The sequence below is a fragment of the Ciconia boyciana genome, chromosome 17, assembly GCF_034638445.1.
Source record: "Ciconia boyciana chromosome 17, ASM3463844v1, whole genome shotgun sequence".
Taxonomy (NCBI): Eukaryota; Metazoa; Chordata; class Aves; order Ciconiiformes; family Ciconiidae; genus Ciconia; species Ciconia boyciana.
In genome coordinates, this window is record NC_132950.1 from 1,549,628 (window position 1) to 1,563,219 (window position 13,592).

A 13,592-nucleotide genomic window follows, 5' to 3' on the forward strand; every position below is an offset into this window, starting at 1 on the left:
CCTCTGCCTTGCACAGCGTCACAGCAGTGCTTTCGCCCCTTCAGCTCACCAAGATGAAAACGAGAATATCCACTAGATATCCACTGAGCTGATGATAATTTTAGCATGATAATCAGCCCAATGTTCATAAACTGAAATGAATGCAAAGCAATGACAAAGAAAGTCAGGATCAAGATGGGAGCAGAGCAGCAGCTCCTCAGCTCACCTTCATCCTTCCTAATCAAAGGACCACTTATTTAGGCCATGCACTCGTGAGGTATCTGAGTGGGTGGACCTACGCGGGCTACACAACCAGTAATTTGATCCAAACACTAAGCACTGCAATGGAATCTAGAGACTCCTTTCTCTTCTGTACCCTATGACACTCTTCCCCCCAACACTCAGGCATCCTTTGAGGACGCCTACTGGACTATTCTTCAAAGCACACCCACATCATTCTTAAGTCATGTTTATTAAGGATGCAACCAATATTTGCACATGGAGGTATTTGTGAACGTTTGGTCTTTGCCATTGCACGAGCTACTCCAGGGAAGATTTGCAGTGAGAAACCCTACTGAAAATGCCAGCAGGTTCAATTTCAGTCCTGCCTTTTGTTATCTATCTGTCTGTATTGATCTTCACTGAAGGGCAAGTGCAAGAAACTACAATCCAATAGACCTGTTGCTCTATTAAAAAACCCATCTGCCAGCTGCAATGACTTATGTTATCTATTGCAAAGTATTTTGTCACATACATGAGCTTTCTGGGAAATAGGCCTGCCAGAGAAATTGAACCACCTGATCCCACTAAAAGTAACCATGACACACATTAGCCCAGAGGCAACCGCAGGAACATCCACTGCTCTTTGGTCCACACCACAAATCCTGCCAAAGTCCCCAGAACTAAAGATGGGAACTGCTTGGTGCCAAGCAAAGAAAGGAGCAAAGACCAACGGCACCAGAGGAGCGCAGAGAACTACCAACATCAGAAAATTTCTTAGACAACAATTCCCAGGTGGTCCCAGGGAGTGGACTGCACCGCCTCTACACCCCTAAAGAAAACATGGTCATGTTTGCCAGGCTGAGCTGGGTGGGAAAAGTCTACAGAGCCCAAGGCTGTTATCAGGAACACTGAAAGCTGGAGGACACAGGAGTCAGGGCTGGGAGCGCTCCAGTGCCACAGGGGACACCAGCACTCCCTTATCCCACGCTCTCGCCTCTCTGAAACACCAAAGCCATCACAGGCTGGATTTCTGAGGCACAAACTCACAAAAGAAACTCCTTCAACAGGAAATAAACGAGTATGAGACTTTTTGCAGCAAGACTCAGAGCCAGGTGAGTCTCCGAAGCTTTTGATGTTTGCTTGCAAATACTGAAGAGGAAACTGTGAAAAGGGGAGCAGGTGCAGGAATGAATTCTCATACAGGGTTACAGGCAAAGCTGGTCCCACTAGGTGCATTTGGCTGCAAGTCTCCGGTTCATGTGGTTCAGCAAAAGCCAAATACAGACAAACTAAGGAGGTCTGCTGCTCTCCTCCACGCCTTGGCAGGGCCTGAAAGCCTCGGACCTGAACACCACTGAGACAGTACCAGGTCTGCTGCAATTAAGCAACCCATCTTCTGTTTGAGCAACTGGAATAATTAGGCACTCGGGTTGGACCAGCGCCTAGGAAAAGCTGAGATATGACTCAGCTTCTTGCAAGTCTGTTAAAACCTTCCTCTAAACAAACACACATGAAACGCAAGCGAGCCAGCTCCTGGGAGAGCATGCACGGACCACTGTTGTTGCTGTTGAAATTAGCTGCAAAACAAGAAAGCGATATATCAAGTCACAGCTAATACATTACATCGAGGTAAATTACAACCCATAGCATGTCTCCCTGAGTGTAGCCAGCTCCTTTAAGCAGTCTTTTATCCAAAGGTTTTCTTTTATACCGAGAGGTTTGCTTTTCAAAGAGATATTATCCCAGATTAAAAAGACTAAAAGACAGACAGCAAAAAAAAAAAGCAGGTGATGATTAAGCAACAGACTCAGAGAAAGTGTGCAGCTGCGAGATAACGTAACATCTCAGGGGCACATTGCTGCATCCCTCCAACAACCTAGGAAACATGTTATCACTCAGAAACACAACCTGCACACTGGCTTTGTAATTACACCCCTGCAACAAACACAAACAAAAGCAGACTCCAAAAAAGTCTTTACGAAGTATAATGTGCAGCTCAAGGGAGAAGGGGGTTCAAACTACAACTCCCCAAGCTTTTTCCTTCAAGGAGGGATTTTTTCCCCCATTACAATACATTGGTATCTTTTATCTGTTTACAGCTCAGATATAAAGAATCAGAATGACCGTGCTTATTAGCTTTTAATCTCTCATTGCATACTTTTATGTTGTGCAGTGTTGTTGTACATACCTCGTTACACAAAGATAAGAGCAAGAAGTGTCTAATGAGTCTTCAGAAGCAGTTTGTTCCAGTCTGAAAACTACAAAACACCAAAAAGGTTTTGATCGTGTCTGTGTAACTAGTTAGTGGTCTACCTGAAGGGCAAGTAACAGCCAGGGGTGCCCTGGTTATGCAGTTCTTACCTCCATCCCTGGGACTAATTTTAAAACTTGAAGTTAACTTGGAAATCCCAGGGGTCTTTTAATATTTGGTTTGGGAACATGTTTTGTTTTTCAATTACCCATACAAGCTGTATTTCCTCTTCACATCTGTGTGAAATGCTCCCTGACAAAATCTACACAGAAACCCCTCTGCGTGCAGCCCTGAGCCATGGACTTTCATGAGCCTTTCGCAACTTGCCCAGAAGTTGCTTCTGGTAACCCACCAGGGTACAGCACAGCTACTGGTTTTGAGCCACTAAGGTCAACGTTCTTTCAGGTGTATAAAACTGAGCCCAAAGGCTTTGCTCAGGCTACAGCGACAAGCCATACGCCCATAGAAATTGTCCCTCAAACACACACCGCTGCTCACAAAGAGGCTAAAGTAATTCCTTCTCTTGTTCAATCACAACCACCAAAGTCGTACCCACAGAACCCCACCCTCTGCTTCAAACCAGCACTTGATCCTCCAGGATTCACCTCTAAATCTTAGAGCTCATAAGAAACTATTTTCCTGTAATTATTTTCCTGTAGAAGCCAAATCCAAGTATTGCAAGGACTTTGTTTGTAATATCCACAGCATCAACTATACAATGTTGCTATTGCTGCTTATAATTATTTCCTACCATTAGTGGGAACTATACGACAATGTTATTGCCATTAATAATTCTTTGCTGTCATTGAAGCTCCTTGACAATGCAGAGAGTGAGTGCATGGATTCCAGAGATATGTTCTGGTTTGTATAATTTCTTTTACATGAGAAAACTAGATTATTACACGCTTGGGAGGAGCTCTCCATAAACATCTGCCAAGTTACCTCATTATCTTCCTTCAAATCCATCCTTAAAAATCTCATTTGTCATGATGCCTACAAAGACTCAACAGCATAGTACTGACATTACTAACTAACCCTACTGGCTAATAGTATCGCCTCATTCCCTACACCCACTCTCCTTGTATACTTCCATCGCAAGGTTTTTGAGGACAGAGCCGCTTTGGTGTTCAGGTGTTGTACAACCCTCAGCACAACCCTGGCCCATCACTAGGGACCCCGGATGCTCGCATTCCTGACTCAATCAATGCATCCCTCTTGGTGGGATGCAGAGTGCGCGTTGCCTAGGTGTGCGAGGAGGTTGGGATTTTCCCACCTCCTGCACACAAGGTATGAATTTGTCCCTCAATTTAGGTCATTTACCTGCATCTGCCTCCCTGGATAGGTGGGTGCCACAGAGCACTCCAACACAACCCAGGCAGCTTGGTCAGCCTGCAAAAACAGGCACAAAGAGGAAATCCCAGGGCTGGACGTGCTTGAGCACGCCACAAGCTTGGCCACCCGTCTCGCTGCCCTGTCAACACCCTGCCACCATCCAGCCCCACCACCAGAGCCCTCCAGCACTGGCCCAGCCCTCGCAGCAAACAGCCAGGGAAGACAGTGCCTTGCAATCTCAGTGGAGGATAAAGAGATTTAATTCTGCATCCTTGCTGCCAGCTGCAGTCTCAGCTTACGCGGGGGGGGGGGGGGGCAATGCTTTTTGAAAGGATTCATCTCGTTGTCCTGTGCCTTTCAATAGTGTCTCCAGAGTACTTGACTCAATATTAGCCTTGGTGCTGCATACTGAATGATGGGTGGAGGCTGTTTAGAAACATATTTCTTTGTGAGTGGCAATGGATAGAGAAGCTCAATAATTATTACCAATGGGTTCTCTTTTAAAGAGTGTTCTTCTCTTCACCCCATTGATATAGTAAAATTTGGAGAAGCAGCATGTCATTTTGGCATTTCGAACCCTTTAAGTACTGGGCAATGCTAAATACTGCAGCGACAGATCACCTGCACTTTCTCCTCACTAGCCAAATAGTTCCAGCTCTGAAATCCCATGGCTTCACTGGTGCACATCATCCTAGCTTTTGCACTAGAGATGCTGTGATTTCCATCAGCTGAGAAGCTGCCCTCCTGCTTCTTTTACTGGTAATTATAATTCATCAGCTTTCTATGGTGCTCATTACTGTGGTATTTGAGTGCCTATTTTTACAGGCTTGAGTAGCTTGCTGTATACCATCTCATCTCACTGCAGACAGACAAGCAACCTCTCAGGCTCCCTCTGGAAATGAGCTCTCCACATCCTGCACACTCCCTATTCTTCCCTTTTGATCACAGCATCCACAGCACATGCCTATTTTTTAAAATAAAAAATATTAAAAAGCATGCAGTACAAATAAAGAAGGCAGTAATCAAAGTAACTTAACCATTTGCTGTTCTTCATGAAGATTTTTAACTACCCTAATGACATTATCCAACTGTGTATTGCGAAAAACAAATCTTGGAAGAATCAGAGTCTGAAAATGCTTCCACGTGAAACCACCTCCTGCAGCTTTGTCTTATTAAAAGCCAGAAGGGAAGGGATTGCAACAGTGACTGAGAGCAGGTTGAACCAAAGGACACACGTGTGTAACGTGGAAAACCTAACAGCCCCCTCCACAGTTTGCCATGGCCTGACTTGAGCAGGTTGGCTGTGTTTGTTTCCTCTTCTTCCTCTTTACTTGTCCTTCTCATATCAAAAACATAACATAAGAGGAAGGAATGCCTCTACAGGGCCCCAGTCATTTATAAAGCCTGGGATGTTATTTTACAGATAGGGAAACTGAGGCACATACAGAGAAAATGTCTCGTTTAACACCACTGCAAGGAGCCAAAGCAGAATAGCTCACTAGGCTCCAGGGTTTCATCCCTCATATCCGTGGTAAATATTTAGAGGTGCATCTGAGCAACAACCAAAGTGTTATTATTAGAAACAAGGATACACCTGAAACCAGAACTTCTGGATGCTACCGTGAAGAGAAAGGTAAGATGGCTTTCTGGCTTCCTTTAGCCTTCTACCTTGCAGCTACACTTTCAATCAATAACTATCTAAGATTTTAACTTTGGTTTGATCCTGTTCCTTTTTTGCTACAGAAGCTGGAGAAAACTGGTGTGCCAGCCAGCACACTTGTCACCTCATACCATGTGCCTCCCAGCAGTGTCACCGCTCCCAAAGGAGCACGACTCCTTCATGAAATTTTAAGAAATTAAACATCCCTCTGGTGTTTTGGAGATTCGAGATCCCAGTGCTGCTAACCTTCATCACTGTTGTCGTCCACAAGGATAATCTCCTTCAGGAGGTGAGCTGGCGTATGATTAACAGCGCTGTGCACCGATCGCAGGATAACTGACAGCGCTTCGTTCACGAAGATGAAGATGATGGAGATCTGGGGTAGGTCCTTACCATATTTCAGCTCTTTACACCTGTAGCACAAAGGGCAGAGAGAGAGACGGGGTTAGCAGAGCACACAGCACAGCGCTTCAAGTCAGGCACACATTTAATACACAGCACGACGATGGCTGACATCCCACAGCTTTGCACAGCCACATATTATAGCTGCCTGTGCCTAATTTCAGCAGTGCTGTCTAGGAAGAGATAGCAGGGATGGAGAGCATCCTCCGGGCTGAGAGCACCAAGGGCAGGGTGCAAATCCAGAGGTCGCTTAACTGAGGTTGTGTTTGCGTGTCTACGTACCTATGGCTGTGGGCATGTAACAAAATGCACCCTCCAGAACTGAGAAAATGGCTTTACCATATAAAGTGAAACTCCACATTCCTATTCTGTTTTAAGATTAATAGGTGCTCAGAAATTAGTTCTGTTCTTAAACGGCACTTGTGAATTTTCTTCCCATTTCTTTGGAACGAAATGAATATGAAATGACCCTTGGTTAAATAATCTTAATAAATGTTTTAGCTTTCTTTGCAGATACTTCTGAAGACATTCCTGTCTGTGAAGTACCCCAGCAGAGCATTGCCATGAACTGGTGTCTTCGTACTTCACAGCCAGGATAGATTAACAACAAAAACTTGCGGTCATCTCTCTGGGTTTCAGGAGTAATTGCTTAACTCGAGCTGGTTTTGTGGCTGAGTACCTGCTTAGACACATTTCTGCATATCAGAGTGGGACAGAAGCGGAAGGAGCTCCCAGGTTGCCCATCAGCCAGCATCATCCCTGGCAAGCCACAGGTTCACATTACATCGATACACCAGACCTTGAGACCAAGGACACCCACGGAGCAGAACTAGGGTAGCTCCAAGTGGAAGAGGTCTTCCAGGTAACCCACAGCTCTCCAAGGAGCACACGTTGTTCCCAAAGAGATACGGGTGTTGTTTTAATGCCACACTTTATCCTAACCAGAAACCTAATCTTAATAAAGTACCTGCAGAAAGCAAACAGGCAATCTTGAACTACTTCAAACAATTTAACCAAACTCTCCAGCTTTCCCTACAATAAATACGTGCGAGGGAAGAAGAAAACAAGCCTCCCTGCTCCCTCTCGGCATTCATGACAGATTAGACATGCAACATTAGCAGTGTTCACAGAATTACAATGAGCGTTTACCAAGTAAATCCTGCCCAGATAAGCAAAGAAAGACCAAATGCGGGAATGACATCCCAGCGTTGCTTCAAGCTCATTGACTCCCCAACAATGACTCTGTATTTAATTGTACTGGGTGTTTCTTAGGCAACAGCAGGCATTCTTCAGACTCCAAAATGAGACTTGGGAGACAAAGATTTTCACAGAAACACAGTTCTTTATGAATCTTCTTTAGTTAAACAAGTATGCTGGATAAAAACAAGGTTGTGTTTCTTGATTTAACTATTGCCTACCCTAAAGCAAGCCAAGCTCTCTACAAAAGGGAACGTACCGAATGCTGAAAAGGATCTTCCAAAGGGAAGATCTCTCTTCAAAATGAACAGTCACCATGGGGTAAAGTGACAACTGACCCTGAAATCCCACCACGAAAGTCTAAGTAAACTGACTCCAAGATTAAAAACCTGCTTTTGATATATGTTGAAACCTGCTAAGCTGAAGAGAAGGTGGTCACAGGAGCAAGCGTATTTCCTCACTGCACACCTCTGGGCAGCCTTCCCCCGGGGCACGCTTCGGGGGATAAAGAGCTCGGTTTGTGATCAAAGAGGTTTGGAGGAAAATCCAAACTGAGCCCTTTGAGGTTCATCTCCTGCTCATTCGCATTCGCCCTGCGCCACTCTTATCACAGTTCTCCTTCCCCGATTGCTGAGGACAGGCGAACAAAGAGACAGGGAAAAGAGATAAGTCCGGGAAGGAGTGGGCCCGCCAAATACCCGCATTGTTCATACGCACAAAGCTGCAATTCTCCAAAGGCGGGCGGGGAGGGGGGGGCAAAGGCTTTGCATAAACACCGTGCTCTCCAGTGGCTTTGGTTGCAACTACAGGAGTGGGAAAGGCAGCAATTTAAAACCAAATTAACCTCAAGTTTGTCAGCCTTCCTCACAGGCCCTCTTCAGCAGCGGGGCCGAGCGATGCTCTCTGCCCACAGCCACGTGCTATCGGACTGCAGCCCTCCGGGCTCGGCCGCAGCGGTTTGTTATCGACAAGCTGACGGGTCAACGGATATTCCTGCGGGCGGGCGGGCAAACACCTGATGCTTCTGGGCTCTGCTGGGGCCAGGGAGGCGAAAGAGGGGGAAAAAAACGCTTGCTCTCAAACGTAATTAGAAGGGCCAGCGGAGAACTTGTTAGAGACAGCAGGAATAATGAGTATGCGAGACGGGAAGTGGTGGGGTTTGGGATGTTTGGTGGTTTGGTCTTTTTCTTCTAAGCATTTTAAATAGAAAAGGGACTGATCTGGACTCTGTGGTTCAGCCTTATTGTTCAGGCCATTTACAGGTGGAGGCACAGAGTTTTGACTGTTTTACTCCCAGAAACATCTGAGACAGCAGTTTAGGGAGGATTGACCATCTCACGGCAGGTCAGCAGGTCTGGACCCTGCCGGCTCCTGCCAGCAGCGGGCAGGCGAGGCGGCCAGGCTGCCCATCGCTCCAGCTTACAGAGCTCCATCCTCCATCTCCACTCCCCCGCACCCCAAAGCACAACACCTTTTCAGCCCTAAGGGGCTGCGTTTGCTGCATAAGGTGGGAAGATGTATGCTGTGAAATTTCTGCTGCCTTCAGCGTTTCAAGTGCAGCCCAGAGGAATGGCACAGAAAGCCAGCACCAGCGCCAGGTCCCAACAGGAGCCATGACAAGGGGCTCGGAGACAAGTCCCAGGCAATGCACAGGCTACCAAACCCCGACTGAGACACATCGTCCCCCTCCGCCCACAGTTATCACCCTCAGGCAAGAAAGCATTTGGCTGTCTGCCAGACAGTATGCTCAAAATTCAGATCCCAGGCCAAAATACTTCTAAATTCAGGATTCAAGTCTCACTAATTATCCAAAAGGGGATGCACGGCGCCAGAACTGGATTCTCACACAGCTGTAGTCCTCAGCTCAGACCGTGGGCTGGTCTCTTCGGGGATTAGCAATTAATGAGATAAATGTGATATTCGAGAAGGTTCTCAGGGGAGCTCGAGGCTAAGCAGCACACGGGAGACTAGAAGCTCTAGGAATAAACCTGTTGTGCTGAGATTTTTGCCAAGGTTTTCTAGAACCTGAATGAACACAAAGCAAATCCATTTCTTACATAGGCTGGAAAACAGTCACAGCTCCTCACGTCTTCTAGGAGGAGAAGCTCAGGTTTTAGTTGGAACGCTCAGCTCACACCACATCTGGTCTGCCCACAAGCAAGTCTCGGTCCAGTAAGTTGGATTTCCAAGGGAACACTGCATACATTGGAAAACTTTTAAATTTAAATGAAATATGATGGAGAGACCACCACAATACGTTCCTGTTGGTGTCAGTGATTAGTTACCCATAGGGTTAAAGACCAGCACCTCATTTTAAATTTAAATTTGCCCACTTCCAGTTTTCCATCATTACCAGAAGGCGGTCTGGGAAACTTCCCCCCCGCCACGTATCAGGTGCTCATCAGCCAAGTGCACATCTGCACGTGGGCCCAAGGCAGAGCTGCACGACAGAGGCACTGTGCCAGTTCACAAGAGCGCAGTACCTGGTCTTCTACATCTGAAAATACTTCTGACTGGAGAACACCGAAGCAGGCTGCAGTTGATCCCTCACAATCCCCTCTTTGCTGGATGAGAAACACTCGACTGGTACAGCACCGAAAGCTACTTACTTGCCAACACCTGCAAACTAAGTAGCACAGGTTACACAATGACGTTTTCCCCACTAAATCCCACTCTCTTCAGTTAAACGTAGGCTGGCACCTGCTTGCAGGATTTCTATCAAAGTATCGTGAATCAGTATCAAAAAGAAACAGATCCCTTACAGTTTTGTCTCATTTAGATCGATGGGATATCAGAGTAAGAGGCATTTTATGTCCTATTAAATCATGCTTGACTACATCCCATTAAATCATGCTCACAAAGTTCTCTGTAAGTTTTGAGAGACTGGGGAAAACCTCCCAACGTATGGCACTGGGTTAATTTAAGGAGCTCGCTGAGCTCTCATTGAGGAGTGTCACTTGTCCTTAAACAGGGGAGAAAGGGGGTTTATTCCATCCTTGGTCCAAGGCTCAGACTCATCCTTTTTCACTTCAGAAACAGACCGATGGACCGACCACAGACACCAGACCCAGCATAAACCTCTGCCCGGCACGTCCATGGACCAACTCCCGACATCCTCCCCACCTGCCCCACAAGGGAACCAGGGAGACAGATGGGTGCAGAGGCCACGGAGCTGCTGGACTGTGGACACTGTCACCTTTCTCAGGTCTGAGATCTTTATTCTAAGTGAAGCCCAAGTTTGGGCTTTTATAAAATATATTTACAGAGGACAGTTTTTACTGTGAATTCTTTGCAGTTACTGCTTTATGTAAGAAGCCATTCAGAAACAAAAGGAGGATGAGAAGGGGAGATGGGAGAAGGGGAAATATGGCTGAGTTTATGCTGAACAGCTTGGCACACATCAGGCCACATTAATCAAGTCAGCCAGCTTCAAAACAAAACAAAAAACCTAAATTTTGCTACTACGTGTGTTTGTCTACTGTAGGAGTCTGCCTTTGAATCCTTCGATCATTTGTTTCATGCTCACCACACAGTTGTAAATCTGCTCTTCAGTGCAGCAAGTGAGATTAGGATGTTTATTGGCTGTCTCGGTAACAGAAAAGGGATATCATATCATTTACTGCTTCATGATCCCACAGCAGAAAAATAACCTGGAATCATAGCAAGCACTCCTGGAGCACAAAGAGGCCACAAAATGGCAAGTAACATTTAAAAAACACTTCTTCCTGCTCAGCGATTTAACATGATCCACTCTATTACTTGACGAATACATATCAACTGTCTTCTGGGGCGCAAAGCTATTTCCATCAACCACCTAGAATCACACTGTCCAGTATCGGGCAACTGAGAGCCAAACTCAGATGGTTTCTATACCTTCGCTATCCCAATACAAGCCATTTATTAGCACTAATAAGTGCAGCTTATGAACAACCTGGAACACAGACTGTTCCAGGACAAAACAGGCACCCACTTGTCTGATCCTTCAGCTCCAGATCAAACCGTGCTGGCGCAGAGCTGACGGTGGACTTCTATGCCAACGATGTGACTTGATAGACTGCGTATAGTGCATCTTCTCCTATGGATGACGGGTGCCATCAGGTAGCACCTTTCCCAAAAAAACAATTTAATGGAAAAGACAATAATGCATTACATTCTTTCGAAGTCCATCATCACAGACAACAGTACCACTCTCTCATACTCTGGAAAAAACGAGCAACAGCATTCAGATATTAGTCCAGAGAGGAGCTGGACAGACAGCCCTGCAGCTTGCTTTCCTCCCAGGGTATTTTCCTCCCCAGATCACAAAGCAGAAATACTGCTAATACTGAGAGATCGGGTACCCACTAATCCCAGATGCTGCATCAAAGATTGCATTAATCACTGACTCTAGAAATCATCTTCCACCTTCCATGATATGCCTCCCTCAAGCCATCCACTCCTGACAGCACACGCATCTCTTTTGCACAGAATCTCAAATCTTCAAGACCACCACCTTCTTCCTAATTTGTGCTGTTTGTACTGTCTCCTTCGCCCCAATTCCAACACAAATATGCCTACCAAAGTTTTAAGTGGAGATTAAATACCATTAAGCAGAAAGTATAGCTGTCCTTATTTCCAGTGAGGAGGCAGAACTCCATAAATTTGAAAAGCCTGCTTTGGTCAGATGTGCCCTGGTATTCAAATATGTCCAATGTTTTAAAGGTAATACTTGGATCTAGATAAAAAACAGGCTTCAACAGGCTATCTGAAAATGATCCATCAGTAACCTGATTTTCCTAATGATATATTTCTAATAAATCGTTCCTAATGCCTATTAAGCATCATGGATTATCCACCCTGGAGCCCTCTGGAGCCATCTCTCCAACTGAGGGATGAGGGTGCAACAACATGCAGAGGTTGTCTGTCAAGATCCAGAGAGAGGCGAACTGGTAAGAGTATCAGGTGGTAAAGAGATATTAGGAAAAAAACACCAAAGGAAAAGTATCTGCTGCTGCAGACACAGAACCCTGATGATGTTTTTAAATCACAGTTTTAAGGAAGGTAAAGAAAAATCTAACCTCATACCCCCTGTGCCTCAAAACACTAGGATAAAACGGTCTCACCATCTGCTTTGAGACACATTTTTGCATTGTATGGAACCACACAGACACAACAGTTTTGCCACAAGCTGTTTTCCTCCAGGCTGGTGCCACCTCAGCGCTGTCCAAGGCACAGCCTGGAGCATAAGCAGAGGTTCTGCTTGCAGATTTGGCCATTCGCCCTTTGGTCTGCAAATGCATGGCCCAAAGCTGATCTCTGCCACAGCCCCACCAGCACAAACCCTTCTGCAAAGGTCACTTCCACCTCTACACTTAACTCGTTTCCCTACTGTCTGGGATGCCAACACAATGGCAAGTGAAGCCAAACAGAAAGTTCAAGAAATGCCAATAAAAACCAAAACCTTCTCGCAAATGGAAGCACTCAAACATGCCCTACAGCACAAGGAAAGAAGCAACACGCAGGGGTTCTGGGCAGGACCATGGTGCCTAAGCCAGAGAGCAGAAGCCACATCAGAGCCTAGGGAGAGGACAACCATCTTCCTCCAAACTACATTTTTATTTTTAAACACGGATCTAACCAGTAACTGAAGAACAACAAAGATCAAGGGAGAGTCAAAGGCAGTGCAGCTATATCTGTGTGGGGTCTTACAATTTACTAAGAGGAAGGATATGCCTCCCCCAGCCCCCATCACCTGCCTGCCCTTGGTTTAAAGCCCTTCCCAAATAAGCTGTAGCTGAGGTTCCCAATCTGACACAAACCTGCGAGCCTGCCCAACAGGCCTGCGATGCTCTGGTAGGAGCAAATTGGGCATCATGGCTCCAGCACAGACCATCAGCAAGGCAGGTCAGCCGCTCGCCTTGGCACTGAAACCTTCCTCAGTCAGCAGCAAAAGGAGAGGTCCCGAGGGGCCCCTCGGAAACCACTGCCAGCTGCAAAACCAGATCCCATGCTCCTCTCCTGGACGTGGACGCAGAGCAGGACTGAGGTCTGACCTCCAAGCTTGGGCAGCTCGCTATGGGCAACAGCATCAGCACTCCCTTCGTTCAGCTCCTCCAGGACTGATGACGCTGTTTTCAAGATAAATATATGCAAGTGCAGAAAGGCAGCAAAGGCCAATCAGCCACTGCAGGCCAGGCTCAGGTACCACGCTGCAAACAGCAGAGGAAAATACCTCCTGAGCCTGTGTCACAGTAAGAGCAGAGCTCGTCCTGGCAGGCATAGCAGGCAGGCACAGCAGGCAGGCACAGGAAGAGTTCAGAGAGTTACGCTGCAATTTGTTCACCTCGTAACGTTAGCACACATCCCTGCCCCATACCACCACCACCGAGACAGCCAGCAGAACATGCAGGTACCCTCTCCGCACACACAGCATCCTTGATTGGAAAGAAAGCATCTCTGTTTAGTGCTCCACAAAGCACAGGAGAACTTTACCAACTCCTTACATTCAATAACCAAGAAGAGCTAGCAAAACTTTCTATATGCTGCGCACAGCAGGAAAGGGCACTAGCA

The 13,592-nt window shown here is 46.4% G+C and overlaps 1 protein-coding gene across 2 annotated transcripts in view; it reads right to left on the bottom strand.

The window, feature by feature from the left end:
• GALNT17 (polypeptide N-acetylgalactosaminyltransferase 17) overlaps positions 1–13,592 on the bottom strand; it is a 215,396-nt gene that overhangs the window by 130,925 nt on the left and 70,879 nt on the right. The window contains exon 3 of one of the 2 annotated variants that reach the window (XM_072882456.1): positions 5,691–5,857. In XM_072882456.1, coding sequence (XP_072738557.1) covers positions 5,691–5,857 — 167 coding nt within the window. Of the gene's footprint in view, positions 1–5,690; positions 5,858–13,592 lie in introns of those variants that run through there. The other variant, XM_072882457.1, reaches the window with a different exon arrangement.